Source organism: Myotis lucifugus, unplaced genomic scaffold (assembly GCF_000147115.1).
Source record: "Myotis lucifugus unplaced genomic scaffold, Myoluc2.0 scaffold_108, whole genome shotgun sequence".
NCBI lineage: Eukaryota > Metazoa > Chordata > Mammalia > Chiroptera > Vespertilionidae > Myotis > Myotis lucifugus.
This window is the reverse complement of record NW_005871156.1, coordinates 1,586,159-1,602,426: the sequence shown is the minus strand read 5'-3', so window position 1 is coordinate 1,602,426 and position 16,268 is coordinate 1,586,159. Positions and strand designations below refer to the sequence as shown.

General features: G+C 41.5%; 1 protein-coding gene and 1 long non-coding RNA gene across 2 annotated transcripts in view; one reads left to right on the top strand and one right to left on the bottom strand.

Annotated features, from left to right (window-relative positions):
* ARHGAP25 (Rho GTPase activating protein 25) overlaps nucleotides 1–16,268 on the top strand; it is a 77,188-nt gene that overhangs the window by 34,374 nt on the left and 26,546 nt on the right. Inside the window, exons 3-4 of the mRNA XM_006092981.3 lie at nucleotides 8,125–8,212; nucleotides 13,667–13,783. Of these exons, the coding sequence (XP_006093043.1) occupies nucleotides 8,125–8,212; nucleotides 13,667–13,783 (205 nt within the window). The remainder of the gene's footprint in view (nucleotides 1–8,124; nucleotides 8,213–13,666; nucleotides 13,784–16,268) is intronic.
* Nucleotides 13,178–16,268, bottom strand: part of LOC111826879 — a 13,519-nt gene continuing 10,428 nt past the window's right edge. The window contains exon 2 of the long non-coding RNA XR_002830321.1: nucleotides 13,178–14,108. This is a non-coding gene — a long non-coding RNA (uncharacterized LOC111826879). The remainder of the gene's footprint in view (nucleotides 14,109–16,268) is intronic.

Below are 16,268 nucleotides of genomic sequence, written 5' to 3'. Positions count from 1 at the left end.
GGATTTTAGAGATGCATAGGTGGGGCATGGCTAAAAAAAGGTTGGGAACCACTGTTCTAGAATCTTCCAGAACCAGAAAGAAAGCCCAGGAAGGGTGAAGATACTGGGGGTTCTTGGCAGGGTATGTGAAGAAATGAGACTGTCATTTTGGTAATAAGAGTTCTCTTTAAGGACAGAGTTAAGGATCCATGATGCGTCAGCAGCCCCTGGCTAACAAGGCCCTCCAGTGGGGGCTGTGATGTCTGTCACTTCAGAGGCCACAAAAGGGCCAGAAACTCCACCCCCGCCCCCCCTCCCCCCAGACCCGGTTCTTGCTCAGTGTCTTGTGCGTGGTGACCAGATTTCCTTCACTTTATGAACAACCCAGTTCTATCAGATCCAAGTAATTACAGGCTCAGAGGGTGGTAACTGGTGCATTGATAGCTGATGCCGGAAGTCTTCCCATCAGCAGAGAGCAAGGGAGATGGCAACAATGTGTGGGCTTTCCAGAAGGAGCAGAAAGGACAGCTCAGCGGGGTCTCCTTCCGTGAGGTGTGGAGGGTGACAGGTGTGCTTTCTCCAAGCTTGTGTTCTTTTCCTGGCTCTACTACCATCTGCCTATGTACTTATTTAATTTTTCTGGACACCCCCCTTTTTTGGTAAAATTAGACAATCATACCTGGCCTGTATTTGTCATAGGATCCAATGATATGTAACATGTGTAAGAAAATTCTGTTTTGAAAAAGCATAAACGATGTCAAAGGGTGAAATAAATTAGTGAAGGTCCTAGCTTCTCTCCCTTAAGTCTGGAAAGTCCTCTCAGGATTACATTAGTCTGGGAAAATTAGATAAAGCTGCTTCCAGGATGACAAGTAGGGTTTATTTTGTAGGAAATCTCTTAATATATTTGGTCAATAGGTAGAGAGCAATATATCAAATGAGAAAAACTACACAACCCCTAAATTGATGGCTGAAAAAAGCATTGGGTAAAATTAAATAATAATTTCAGATATAAAAAGTTTATTTTAAAAAAAGTTTTTAGGAATACAGTGAATTTCTTAGAAAGAATATTTTACTTTATTTGAATATGTATATTTTGATTACAAAAGCTATATGTGTACATAATGGGAAATTTCTAAGATGTGGGAAAGCATAAGGTAGGAAATAAAAATGATCCCATTAGCAAAAATAACTACCCAAATCTTATATATATATAAATATATACACATTTAGAAACTTGTCTATCCTAAATGCAAAGTTAACATAATAATATTTAGTTAAAATTTAACAATATGTTGTATTGTCCATTATATAAATATTCTTCTACAATGTAATTTTTATTGGTGGTAAAATAATCTATTGTATGGACATTTTATAATCCATTGGGCTGATGTTTCTATATTATTATTACAAACAAGAATTAAAAGGATATCCTTGTAGATTTTTCATATATCCATAATTACTTCATTAAGATAAAGAAAAATCTATTCAAAATAGAGTACTTTTATTATGCTACCATTTAACATTGTTTAGGGATTCACAGGCATTGCAAATACCTAAAATGAAATGAAAGTTACAGGCATGAGCTAAATTCTTTGGAAAAAGTAATGGCATAGTTCCACACTATGTTTTACACCATTCATGCTTTTGGATGGATTAAAGACTTAAATGTAAAAAAAAGTAGCTAATAAAAATCCTAGAAGAAAATGTAGTTATCCTCAAAATCTTTGGGAGGCAGGTGTTTTATAAGCATAGCAACAGAGACAGCACTAGGGAAAGCAAATTTAATTGCATAAATTAAAATGTCCATACCTTACATAAAAACCAACATAATAAAATGAAAAGTCAAATAATAAGCAGGAAAAATTGTTTATGTACATATAACAAACAAATACTTTTAATATTTAAAGTATTCTTTAAAGACTATAAGAAACAGCTCAATAGAAAAATGAGCAAATGACATAAGTGGATAATTTCTCCAAAAATGCAATGGACAAAAAATGCACATACAAAGTTCAATCTCATTAATAATTAAAAAACATACAATGTAAACCAATGAGATACTACTGCTCCCTTATCCAATTGGCAAGGATTTGTTATGTAATCAAATTGCCAAAGATTTTTTAGACATTTTAGTGTTGTAGGGAATAGGAATTCTCATGCACAGCTGGTGGAAATGATAATCCATACCACCTTTCTGGAGAGGAATATGCCTTTTAAAAATGCAAACCCTCCAGCCGCCTGGGAGTTCGTGGGGCCCACTGAATGCTTGAAAATTGCCCAATTACCCACTGTCATTCCCAGCACAGAGAAGTCCCTTACCGTACGTTTATTTCCTTGCCTTCCTGTTTCATGAAAGGAGGATCAAGCATCAATGTAAAACCAACCCCTAGGAAAGCCTGTTACCTAAGGCTCCTTATCACCTGAGCCTGAGAGCGACCAGGTGCCACTGGATTAGCAAAAGCAAAACCTTGAACTATTTCTCTGTCAGAGCCCATCATAATTGTTATATGCATCATCATCATCATTATTCAAAGGACTTCTACTGATACTGTTTTCTTGAAAATATTTTTATTGGTTTCAGAGAGGAAGGGAGAGGGAGAGATTAGAAACATCAATGATAGAGAATCGTCAGTTGGCTGCATGTGCCCCAACTGGGAATCGAATCATGACCTCCTAGTTTAGTGTTCAACCATTGAGCCATGCCAGCTGGGTTCTATTGATATTCTTTTATTTCTATAATTCTGTTTTGGGTTGTGTGTGTGTGTGTGTGTGTGTGTGTGTGTGTGTGTTAATGATTTCAGACCCTACGCCTTGGGAAGGAGCCCAGGAGATAAGATGTAAACTTTAAAAGCTCACACTGGGTGAATGTAATACAAAGCCAGGCTCAGGAACTCCATTCTCATGTTAATAGGATACTTTTTTAAACATCTTAAATTTTGCAAAGTATTTTCACACTTGGTGTCTATTTGATTCACACCCAAAACCTTTGAGATATGCAGAGCACAAAATACTAGTCCCATTTTGCAGACAAGGGGACAGAGACTCGAGTTCCAACGCTTTGCCCAGGTTCACAGAACCCCATGTGGGACTGGAATCTGTAGCCATGCCCGCTCCCTTCTGGTGTATCTGGCTGGAATGGACAGAAAGACAAGGGACGGCTATCCAATTCTCTTGATCAATCCAGTTCTGCACCCTTGCTTCTGCACAGGTGTAAACGTCCCTGGACCATTCTCCTTCCTCTGCCACCTGTCCATTACCCTTCCTCCTAGCACCCAAATGTACAGGGGGCCTGAGGAGGAGAAATGGTCCAGCTCCTTCTATCCCAGCCTCCCAATTCACTGGTCCCATGCTCCATTTCAAATACAATAAGACCTTTTGGACATTTTTTTTTAGGTGGCTCTTTATATCTTTTCTCTTTGATATTTTCTTAAAGGAGAAATTCACCAAGGAATCAACTCTGGGTCACCCAATCATCAGAAGGGAGAGGGGGAAGGTAGGATCAGTTCCAAAATTCAGCCACAAGAAACTGATGAGGTTATACTTATAGTCAGAGGGGGCTCTTCATTTAATTGAAGATTGGCAATGAAGTATCTAAATTCCCCCAGGAACAGGCCCAGTCCTATTGTTTAAAAGCAAAAACAACTATTCTGAAGCAGAAGTGAATTCCTTACATCTATCTGAACCCCTGTTGATTTACAACCATCAGGTAATTTGCTTCAACTAATTTAGTTCCTGTTCCCTGTTCAATTCCTTTATGCCTTTTAACTAACGTTTTAATTCTCTTCTGTGCTTTTTGTGCCACCAAATCAAAGTAAAATTTATCTGTCTTTCTTTAAAAAACAAAAACAAAAAACCAAACCCTTTGACCCTGCATTTCTAATTTTAGGAATTTAACCTAAGTGGACAATTAACATTGATGTAGGCAATTAAATTTACCTGTACAGGTTTTCATCAGGGTGTTGTTTATACCAGTGATGTGAAAACAATGGTAGGGGCTAAATTATATCAGGGAAGATATAGATATAGATATAGATATAGATATAGATATAGATATAGATATAGATATAGATATAGATATATGTGTTATATACAATAGAATATATTTTAGCCTTTGATGCCTTAAATTAATACTTGTTGAAATTGGAAGACATCCATAATATAATTGTTTTGGAAAAAAAGCCGTTTACAACAAAGAATTATGTGTATACTAATCCCATTCTTTTTTTTTTTTTAATATATTTTATTGATTTTTTACAGAGAGGAAGGGAGAGAGATAGAGAGTTAGAAACATCAATGAGAGAGAAACATCGATCAGCCGCTTCCAGCACACTCCCCATTGGGGATGTGCCCGCAACCAAGGCACATGCCCCCGACCGGAATCGAACCTGGGACCCTTCAGTCCGCAGGCCGACGCTCTATCCACTGAGCCAAACTGGCTTCGGCACTAATCCCATTCTTGAGGGGGAAAATCATTTATGGGAAAAGGCCTGGAGAGAAACACAGAAGTGTTAACTGTGGTTATCTCTGAGTACTGGCGTTACCCATAATTTTAATTTTCCTTTTTTTGGGTCTACTTTCTGATTTTTTTATGACAAAAATATAAATTCATTGTCAATTTAAAAAGAACACATGCACATTGACCCCTAAAAACCTCAAAAAGGGAAGCTACCCCCAAATCTAAGAGCAATCAAATGAAAGGGCCCTCAAATGTACTGATGATATGCATGTAATTGGTGCAACCTTTCTACAAAGCAATGTGGCCATATCTCCAAGAGCCAAAAAAATATCACATCTAATCATTTTGGTTTTAAGAACCTGTCCAAAAGCAATAATATATGCAGTGCTAATTATAGTGAGAAACATTGGACCTAATGTCCAACAACAGAGAATGATTAAATAACATGAAATGCTATAGATGGACTCTTATGTGTATGTTTTTGAGAACTTCTAGGCTTGATAGAAGGCAGTCTGTGCATTTTTTTTTCCTCTGAGGTCTCAGAAAGGTCTAATTCTCACACCAATTTTTTAAAAGCATTTCATGTATATATATATAATATATATATTATTGATTTCAGAGAGGAAGTGAGAGGGAGAGAGAGATAGAAACATCAATGATGAGAGAGAATCATTGATTGGCTGCCTCCTGCATACCCCACACTGGGATTGAGCCTGCAGCCTAGGCATGTGCCCTGACCGGAAATCAAACCATGACCTCTTGGTTGATGCTCAACCACTGAACCATGCCTGCTGGGCTCACACTAATTTCTGGGGTGTAAATACTCCTACCATGGCTGATTGAAACTACTAACATGACATCATTGAACACAGAGTTGAGAAGAAGAGATATTATATAGAATTTCTACCACATAGATAGATTAAATGTGAATAACCACATGGACAAAAATCATGCTTAAATATAGTAAATAATTAGGAAGTGGTGAATTCTTAGTACTATTACCTTTATTTTTAATATAAAATATTGCTTTGTAAGTTTATATAACAACTTTTAATAATGCCGTGTTTAACAATTGGTTCACAGAGTTCCTGAAAATGTAATAGTTCTAAGCCAATATAACCAGGTTCTGGCATACCATTGACAAACCTCTCTCCCCAGGATCATTGTTGTAGGATTTGTGGCCTCCAGCATAAACCTCTCCCTCCTTCCATCTTTGTACAGGGTTTACCCCAATCTACTTGTCAAGTAGGCAAAAGTGGCCATGGGCAATTTAGGCCCTTCCTTTTCTGGGACAATACTTCCTTCCCTTCACTGTTCCCACCCCACCCCCATCCCTAATAATGTCTTTTTCAGTATTTTCTACTCTTCCTCTCTCTTGTTCAAGGTTGTCGTGCTCAATATGAGGAAATGGCTTGCAATTTGTCATTTATGCCTTGGTGTGATTTAGTTTAACTCTGATCATTACTTCTTCCAGCAAGGAAATGGGGCCAGTAAATAAAGCCTAACTTGTAATTCTGGAATCCCACTGACCAAGGTTTAAGTTATAGCTTTCCTATTAACTAGCTTTGTGATCTTGAATCAGCTAACTAACCTCTGGGAGCCTTACTTCCTTATCTCTCCAATGAGAAAAATATCAGTTATCCCTCATAGAGCTCTTCTGAAGATTATATGTGATAATATATTCAGGCCATTTAGCATAGAGCCTATCACCTAGTAATTGTTCAATAAATGGTATTTTATTTTACTATTTTTGGGTGAAATGACTTGGGTTATCAAATAATAGTTTAGAGAGGCACTTGGGAGAGGCAGGTACCTCTTTCCCCCCTTCCTATCAGCAATGCTCCCTTCTTTTTTTATTATTTTTTTTATTGCTAAAAGTATTACAAAGGGTATTACATATGTGTCCTTTTTTTTTTTCCCCTGGCCTCCCTTACCCCCCCAGTGTCTTATGTCCATTAGTTATGCTTATATGCATGCATACAAGTCCTTCGGTTGATCTCTTACCCCCCTCCCTCCTGCCCCCCAACCCTCCCTGGCCTTCCCGCTGCAGTTTGACAATCAGTTTGAGGCAGCTCTGCCTCTGTATCTATTATTATTCAAAAGTTTGTAATGGTCTTTATTATCCATGAATGAGTGAGATCATGTGGTATTTTTCCTTCATTGACTGGCTTATTTCACTTAGCATAATGCTCTCCAGTTCCATCCATGCTGTTGCAAATGGTAAGAGTTCCTTCTTTTTTACAGCAGCATAGTATTCCATCGTGTAGATGTACCACAGTTTTCTAATCCATTCATCTACTGATGGGCACTTAGGCTGTTTCCAGATCTTAGCTATTGTGAAAGCAATGCTCCCTTCTGTCTGAAAATGGTGCCATAGGTCATGCAAATGCCTCAGCAACACAACCTCAGGGTCATTTTTTTTATGAGACCGTTGATATTTAAAGACGGTGAGGACCATGTAGATGGAGGTTATTTTTAAGTAATGAACTTAGAGAAATGTAAAAGAAAATGCAGACTTCCCTTTTATAGACAATTTTTTTTTAGTTTTTTTCTCCTGCCCTCTTCCTCTCCTCCTCCTTCTCCCCCTCCTTCATTTTCCTTTTCTTTTCCCCTTTTCTCCTACTCTTCCTCCATTTCTTCTTCTTTTTCTTCTACTTTCTCATTCTTAGACATTTTTATTTCTAGGCACTCTAATAAACATTTATTCTTTCGGGGTCCTGATCTGATCTGAGAATTCCTTAAGACTCTTGCCTTCATAGCTTCTTTGTTCCTGTCCTCTTCACCCACACTTTGTTGTAGAATAAAGACACACATGTCTACTCAGCTCAGAATCAGACATGCTACCTCCAACAGCCAGTGCGATGTAACTTATGAGTAACTAATGTAGTACGTAATCACTATGTCTCTTCGTGCAGTCACGGACTTTCAAAGCATCAGTTTCCTCATCTGTAAAGTAGAAGTGGCAAATCTTGCCATGCTCTTGATATGGAGCTTTGCGGGGATCTGATGAGCTAGGCTTGTGACCATGTACTGTGAATGGTAAAGCCTCAAGCATACTAGTACCCATGGTGGGAGTGACTTGTTTGTCTAATAGCATCTTCATGTACAAGGGGTTTTGAACTCACTTCTGAGATGAATTACTATTCTGCTGCTTACTAGCTCTGTGACCTTGGGCAAATTACAGAACCTTTCTGATCCCGTTTTCTGCCTTGTAAATGGGCATAATGACATCCTGTTTGGAGGATTGCTAGAAGGACTAAATGAATAATATATTCAAGGTGCTTAGCAAGGGGGAAAACTCCATCCTTTGAATGACTACCTGTGGTTCAGCCCTTAATGCCCCCTCTTGCAACCCAGCAGGTAGCATGGCCACCCAGCCTTCACAAAGACCTGATATCTGGTTTGGCCAGGAAGTCAGGTCCTTGGAAAAGTGGGAAGAGGCAAGCGTTGGTGAAGATGCCCCCTCAGCTCATTCTCCTGTCAGGACCTTATCCTTTTCTCTCCAGACACCTAGCTTGCTCTCCGATAGCTACCACTTAATTGATTGAGGCCTGAATAGCAGAAGGGCCTAGCTTTCCCATGTTCTTCTCCATCCCATCACTATCCTACCTGTCTTCCAACTTAATGTTAGCTAATAGGTGATACAATTGCTGCCCATCGTAAAGGCCTGACTTTTGATCTTTCAGGGTTGTATGTATCTACCCGGAAGTACAATCAAGGAGATTGCCACAAACCCAGAAGAAGCGGGGAAGTTTGTCTTTGAAGTCATTCCAGGTAAGTGACAAACGGTGGGCCAGAGGTATATTACATTCTTATTTTCTTCTGGATCCTATAAGTCAAAGATATATTCAGTGAGTCTGTCAACAGCTAACCAACCAACCTAATAAGAATGCATAGTAGGCCCTAGCCAGTTCACTCAGTGGTTAGAGCATCGGCCTGCGGACTGTAGGGTTGTGGGTTTGATTCCTGTCAAGAGCACATACCTTGGTTGCAGGCTCAGTCCCTGGCCCTGGTTGGGGTGCATGTGGGAGGCAACCAGTCGATGTGTCTCTTTCACATTGATGATTCTCTCTCTTCTCCCCCTCCCTTCCATTCTCTTAAAAAAAAAATCAATGGAAAAATATCCTCGGGTGAGGATTAACAAACAAACAAAAGAAGAATGCATAGTAGGTCCGTATATAGTCAATGAACCACACTAGTTCATTAACTAGCAAGCAAACTAAGTGGGTGCGCATTCTTTCAACTCTGTCTGCATTCCCTGAGCATGGATTGGAGCCAGGTGTTCCACTAGGCACTGGGACACTGATCTGGAAAGTACATCATCCCTGCTCACTAAAGGAAGTTCAGTCTAGAAGGGGAGTGGGACATTAAAATTAAACTCTAAATTGAACCATGTGAACCATTTTGGTAGGTGGAAAGTAGTTGACAGTCAACCAACCGTCTCTCCTGTGGTTCAATGTGACCTAACAAGGAATGACAGCTCTGACTTGCTGAGCACTTAGCTCATGTCAGGTGCTGCAATTCACCTATGGAACATGTTAGCAGCTCACGGGACTGTGCTTTTCCCAAACAAGAGTCACTTTACCTTCCTGGAATGCATGTGGGACAAGGGGAGCTTGCCTTGCTTTGTCTCAGGGGGAGTTTGTATTTGCGTGAATCCATCACACTTAGGCTGCTTCTCCCTGTCTCTTGCTCCTTTGCCAGCCCGGCCCCTCCAGGAACTCCAGGTCTGCTGCTTAGGCCGTGCAGCCACGCAGCTGCACCACGCTGACACAACAGGGCAGGCCACACATCCCCTGAGCACCCTTTCCCTTAGCTCCCCCCTCACCACTCACCCGAGGCAGCTACATGCATAAGAAACTTGATGGAAAAGGCAGTGTAGCAGAGAGGTTAGATGTGCCCCATCTGGAGCCATCCTGCCCAAGTCCAAAACCTTTTCCTGCCATTTACTATTTGTGTAACTGTGATCAAGTTCTTTTATTTCTCCCTGCCTCTGTTTCTTAATCTGTACAACGGGGCCGATGATGATAATAGTGAGGGTTAAATAAAGAAATATATACGAAACACTTGGTACAGTGTCTGGTATACAATTAATGCCATGTAAGTGTTTGATATTTGGGGAAGAGCTAGAGGAAATTATAATGTAGAAGCGAATCCTAAAACTGGCTATGACTATTCATATAAAACAAAGACAAATATTTCTTTTTAAATTCCGCTCTTCCCAGGGAACCTCCTCATGGGTCCTCTCTTGCTTTTTTATCTGAAGGTCTATCCATCTCTCTTCCTCCTCAGAGAAAGAGTTTATTTTTTTAGCCTCTCCTCTCTGGGGAAACCCACCTCTTTCCCAGGATTCCCTCCCCAGCACCATTCATGGGTTGCCACCATCCATGGTCACATGTGTTTCAAAGCCTGAATTTTCAATCTAGGGTAGCTCTACTGAAAACGCCAACTGCAAACTCACCATGGTCTTTGCACCAGTCCAGTACCCTCAGAGATTGCTGTGCTGGGGTAAAATGAAGATTTATTCTCTCATTTTCACTCACACGTGCATGCTGCTGGGGAAATTCTTTGAAAACACACACACACACACACACACACACACACACACACACACACACGGTCTCCTAAAGAAAAACAATTCTAAAGCATGGTAAGGTTGGGAACAATTTTCCTAAAGGTGCCATTATTTCCAAGTCTCCTCCAAGATACAGCCCTTTACATTATGATGCAGAGAATTTTCAGTCCCTCTTTTTGTCATTCTCCTGTGCAAGATGATTCTCAGGGGCCATTGCTGGCATAAGAAATGACCCTGCTAATCAGGGTCATTTTTTGCAGTTATGTTTTTCTTTATTTGGGACAGGCAAAAATTTAGGGCAAGCTTCCTTCTCCCTTCTTACCTCCTGCAGAAAAATATCTGGTCTCCTACCCAAAGGGAGTCCCCAGGGATAAGGGGGTTATTTCTTCCGGTGCATATGTTGCCTTTGATTCTCATACTGCCTTATTAGATGTCATTCACTTATTCAACAAATGTATTGAGCATCTACTATGAGCCTGGCACTATTACAGGAACTAGGAATCCAGCAAAGAACAAAATAGCCTGCATATAGCCATATATGGGAGGAGACTGACAAGAGAAACAAATAAATGAGTAAATTGTATAGTTTTTATGCTGGGATAGTACTATGAAAAAAATGAAGCAAAGAAAGACAAAGTGCTGGTTGAGATGGGGATGGCAGTGGTTGATTGGTCATTTTAAATAGAGCAGGAAGAGTAGGCATCATTGAGAAGGTGACCTTTGAGGAGCAATCTCAAGGACCTTAAGGAGTGAGCCAAGTGCCCATCTGGAGGAAGAGCATTCCAGGAAGGGGAACAGTCAATGCAAAGTCTCTGAGCCTATTCACATGTTCAGGAAACATCAAAGAGACCAATGTGGTTACAGTGGAATGATGACAGGAAATAAGAGTAGGAGATTCAGTCAGAGGTGAACACAGTTTTTACTGGTACTTGCAGGCAGTTGTAAAAAGTTTAGTTTTTATGCTACAACGATGGGAAGCCATTGGGAAGCTTTGAACAAAGAAATGACATGATCTGACTTATGTTTTTCCACTCTTTTGAGTTGAGAATTAAAAGAGACAAGGACAGAGCAGGGAGACCAGTGAAGAGGCTATTGCAATCATGCAAGTGAGAAATGAGAACGGTGAAGGGGTGAGAAATAATCATTTCTGGATACATTTTGAAGGTAGACAGGACTTCATTTGCTGATAGATTGGATGTGGGAAAGAGAAGCCAAGGTTGGCTGCAAGGTTTTTGCCTAAACAATTGGAAGGATGTATTTGCTGAGATTTGTGCAGCTAGCAAATTTTGGGGGGAAGAGCAGGCTTTAGTTTTGGACAGCTATAATAATAACAGCATAATATGTTAATTAGACCAGACGTCCTTCCAGATGTCCTTCCGTCCTTCCGGACGAAGCCAGGGCTGTGAGGGAAGCCTGGGTCCTGGGTGCCAGAGGGAAGCTGGTACCAGCAGCCAGGGGGAAGGAAGGCCTACTCTTGCATGATTTTCATGCATCGGGCCTCTAGTATTAAATAATTGCCTAGATATTAATGATAAGGAAACTGATGTTCAGGATAATTTAGCTACTACTGTGAGAGAAGTAAGGATAGGATATTAAGGGATTTAGATTAGGGACTCCCCACTTACTTTGAAGTGGGAAGAAATGATATTAAGAAATATCCCTAGAGAGGATGACATTTGAGTTAGGTTTTTAAAAATGGGTAGGAGTTGCTCAAGCAGGGAAGAAAAGAAGGGAGGCTTCTTTCTGATAAGGAAAATAGCCCAATATATGACACGTTGAACAAACTGTTTAAGTCAGAGAAAACATATCCCTGAGGGCAGAGTTGCTATTCATGGGCTTTGTATTAATGTTAGGCAGTTTCTCCCAAAGAGAGCTCATCCTAGCACTTCAATGTGCATTTTTTTATGGGGCAACAAAAGATATTCAAAATCCTTTTGGACCTGGTTTCTTGAACCTATATTAATATCACTGTGCCTCGCCTTCTCTACCCTATGGGATGGCTGGATTTTGAATCTATGTTGACATTGGGTTATCAGATCTCCTGACCAGAAGTGTGAGTCCATGGAAGCCTTGGCCACTCTGCAACATCTCGAGAGCTGGATGTTTCTTCCATGGGGTTGCCATGGTCACACTGAAGGATCTCTCAGGAATCAGGGTAAACCGAAAGGCAGTTCTTAACAACAGAATGGATTGGGGTGTGGAAGGACACCAGATAAATTTTGGCCAAAATTAGGAGCAATATGGCCCAGTGGAAACTCTTCTTGGAAGAAAGGAGACCAGTAGCCCTGCCCTGAGTTTGGCAGTAACTTACTGGGTACCAATGAGCAGGTGCCTGTGAATTTCTGGGCTTCAGTTACATTATCTGCGGAGTGGAAATGATACTAGAGCAAAGGAAAATTGTGATTTCTATGGAATGTTTCAGTTCTGCCTTGAGAACTTTTTACTTCCCATTCTACTTTTGGAAACACCCAGATCTCAGGATGTTCCTGAATAGCCAGGGCTTCCGTGGACTGACACTTCTGGTTAGAACAGCGGATGACCCAATGGTAACATAGATTCAGGATTAGGTCATCACAGAGGATGAAAGAAGGTGTGGCTTGGTGACATTAAGATGGGTTCAAGAGACCAGAACCGGTGGGAATTGAAAGTCTTTTGCTTTCCTGAAAGAAAAAGTGCTTGTCTAGAGAACTAGAGTGTCCACAAATATGGTGCTAAAACAGGCTCTCTTTGAGGGAAATGCCCTGACATTGAGAGAAGATTGGGTTGATGTCTGCAAAGGCCTTTGAAATTTAATAGAATCTGATAATTAAAAAGGGTTGCTATTATTTTCTTGTCCTTCCCAAGACCCATGTTTGATGCTCTCCTTCTTCTTTTCTCCTCCTTCTCTCTCCCTATTGTTCTCTATTATATTTTCTCTCACTTTCTCTCTTGGTCTCCTCCCATACTCTCTCCAACCCCTGTCATTTTGTCCACCATTTTGTCCATTTGAGAACATCAATTCAGGAAATACTACATATATCCTTTTACAATCTTGTGTTTAAAGTAAAAAATGGTAAATAAAATCCTAGCAAACTTCATTTGTCAATTAAATATGAATCGAGAACCTAACATTTGCAATGTCTTGTACAGGCGGGAGAGCAGTAATCCTGAGCAGAAAGCACCGATTTCATGAGAAAGACACACATACTTTTATTGTCCCTCCCTCCTGAGTTGCTGTTCCCTTCCCCACCCCCACAACTGAGTTCAAGGGTAGCTTAGGAAACTATGATTGGCATGATGAACTGAACGAAGTCTTCAAACTTGTATGGGGTGATCCTGTCTCCTCTAATACGGAACCTACCCTGTGAATTTCCTCTTCCTTTTTGGTAGCAAATGGCTTCTGTCCTCTACAGGAGCAGCTGTCAGCCCAAGTCACCCTCCCTGACTGCAAGCCATTGTGGTCAGTGCTTTTCTAGAGAACTAGAGCGTCAGCAAAAACAATAAGGGTGCACAGATATCCAGTGCCACTGAGGATAAGTAGATAATGCTTTGGTGTTGTTTGAAGGATTGTTTAATTGAACCATGGAAGCAATTCAGGTTCACTTCTCTTTGCTTCCTCCTGCTCCAGCCCCTTTCCACTCTAAGACCTTCATTAGTGTTGCTTCTTCCTCTAGCCTCATGGGACCAGAGTCGCACGGGACAGGACTCCTATGTCCTCATGGCCAGCTCCCAGGCGGAGATGGAGGAATGGGTTAAATTCCTTAAGAGAGTCGCTGGCACACCCTCTGGAGGTAAGGACCCCGGCAGGCTTTTGTGGTCAGGTGTCTGTAACATCCCTGGGATACGGGGGAAGTAGCTCTAGATTTGATCTTTCCTTGAACAGTGTCCAAAGGCCAGAGGACAACTCTGAGGCCATGCTCATTGTCAAGCCTCTAGCTTCCTGCCCCAGGTGATCTCAGCTGATGTCTGGAGTCCACCTGTGAACCTATGGTCTGGGGCAGGAAGTCAGTTCTGGGACCTGTGACCTGCCATGTGGGGGCTACAAGAAAAGAAGTAATTTGGATGGGACAGCCAAACTCAGGAGTGCCTGCCTCAGTCATCCTGAACAGCGGCAACCTATTACAAAAAAGAATAACATGGTTTCATTAAACATTTCCCAATTCCTAAACACAATAATTTTATGGTGCTAATCAGGCTGAGATGAAGCTTTTATATACTAAAGCTCTATTATATGCTATCCAGCCTGCATAAACGTAGCTTCAACCTTCCTTATTGCCCTGGATTGTGAAATGGTTGACGTTTTCTGTTTTTCCCAGCCCAGCACGTTAGGCTGTCTGCATTGACACGGGTCGTGGATGTTGCCTAATCGTATACCTGCTCTGAGTCAAAATTTTGCCTGTGTGCTGTAGCCAACATCTGTGTCCCTTGTGCTCGGCTCGGCCCTGCCACTGCACATTGCTTTACTGTGTCATTATCCACATGGGGATTTCTCCCTCCTCCCTCCCCAAGGCCAACATCCTAAGAAAGTCAAGCATAAGTCCTGTAGCCTGGGGAAAGTCCAAGGGAGGAGTACAGCACTATCTATTTATTCAAGGAACAGGGTTTGGCTTTGCTGTGGCATTTCAGATGCTCTTCAAGCCTCTCATTGAACCCAAATGATAGATCTCAGGATGAGAAGGCATTTGAAGATAGCAGAGTTCAGTCTGAGGTCCCGGGGCAAGTCAGACATTTGTTCTTCCTGTTTGTAAGTCAGGAAACTTCAGTCCTGAAGAAGTAAATAATTTGCCCAAGGGATCCAGCCATGGAGCAGCAGGGCCAGGGCTCCTGCCTCTGTAGGTAGCTCACTTCCACTTGTAAAGATTCCCTGGTGCCGTTAGCTGGGCAGGGCACACACCCTCAACCACTGAGAAGTCTGAGAATGCTGCTGCTGCCTCATTTGTGAAATGTTCTATGGATTTTCCCACCCAGAACCTGCCCACTGCTCATGACCTTCACTGTACCGTCCTGTGAGGTGTTATACTGTTTTGTCTGAATTACAGTCGTCATCAACAGAACAGCCAGAATGAACTGTTAAACCTGTTTGTCAGTGGAGGTCCTCCTCCACTCAACACTGTCCCATAGCTTCACTTCTACCTCGAGGAAAAGTCAAAGGCTTATAACGAATCACAGTGCACAGTCTGCCCCATCCATTACCTTTTACCTTGTCTTCCGGTACCTCCTCCTGTGCTTATTTCACTCCAAACTCACCAGCCTCCTTGATCTTCTCCAGACACCATGGCAATGTTTCTGAACCAGGGTCCTTGCGCTGTCTGTCTGTAATTCTCTTCCCCCAGGTAGCTGTATGGTTTGGTCTCTTGCTTTGTTCCTGTCTTTGCTCAAACGTCACCTCAGTAAGCCTGACCTTGACCATCTCATTTAATATTGAACCCCTTCCCCACCCTTCTCCCAGCCTTCCCTATCCCCCCTTCCTGCTTCATTTTTCTCCTTTCCTACCTTCTTCTAACATGCTAAATAGTCTACTCATTTGTTTTGAGTTGGTCTCCCCTCACTAGAATGAAGGCTTCAATCTGCTTTGCAGGAATTTTCCCCTCTATTTGGGGGAGTGCTGTATCCCAGAATCTAAATAGTGCCTGACAGAGTAGTTGCTCAATAAATGTTTATTAAGGAATAGGCCCAGGAATGGTCCCCTTTATCCAAGCAGCACTGTGTTCTGCTCCCCTAGGCTGTCTACTTTGATAAATGACTACCAGCTCATCTGCAAAATTATTCGGTAAATGGCCTGCTCCCTCTAGAACAGTGGTTCTCAACCTTCTGGCCCTTTAAATACAGTTCCTCATGTTGTGACCCAACCATAAAATTATTTTCGTTGCTACTTCATAACTGTAATGTTGCTACTGTTATGAATCATAATGTAAATATCTGGACAGCCAGTCGGCCTAGAGGTAAAATCCCTCTAGTATTAACTACAACAATCAAGGCTTAACTACAACAAGACTGCGCACAAAGACCACTAGGGGGTGTACCAAGAAAGCGTAAAAAATGCGGAGACAAAGAAACAGGACAAAACTATCAAGGGAGGATATTGAGTTCAGAACCACACTTTTGAGGTCTCTCAAGAGGCTTCTAGAGTCTGTCGATAAACTTGATGAGATGTACAGGAAATCTAATGAGACCCTCGATGGTGTGATAAAGGACCATCTAGAAAGTAAGCATACACTGACTGAAATAAAGAATATTATACAGACTCCCAACAGCAGACCAGAGGAGCGCAAGAAT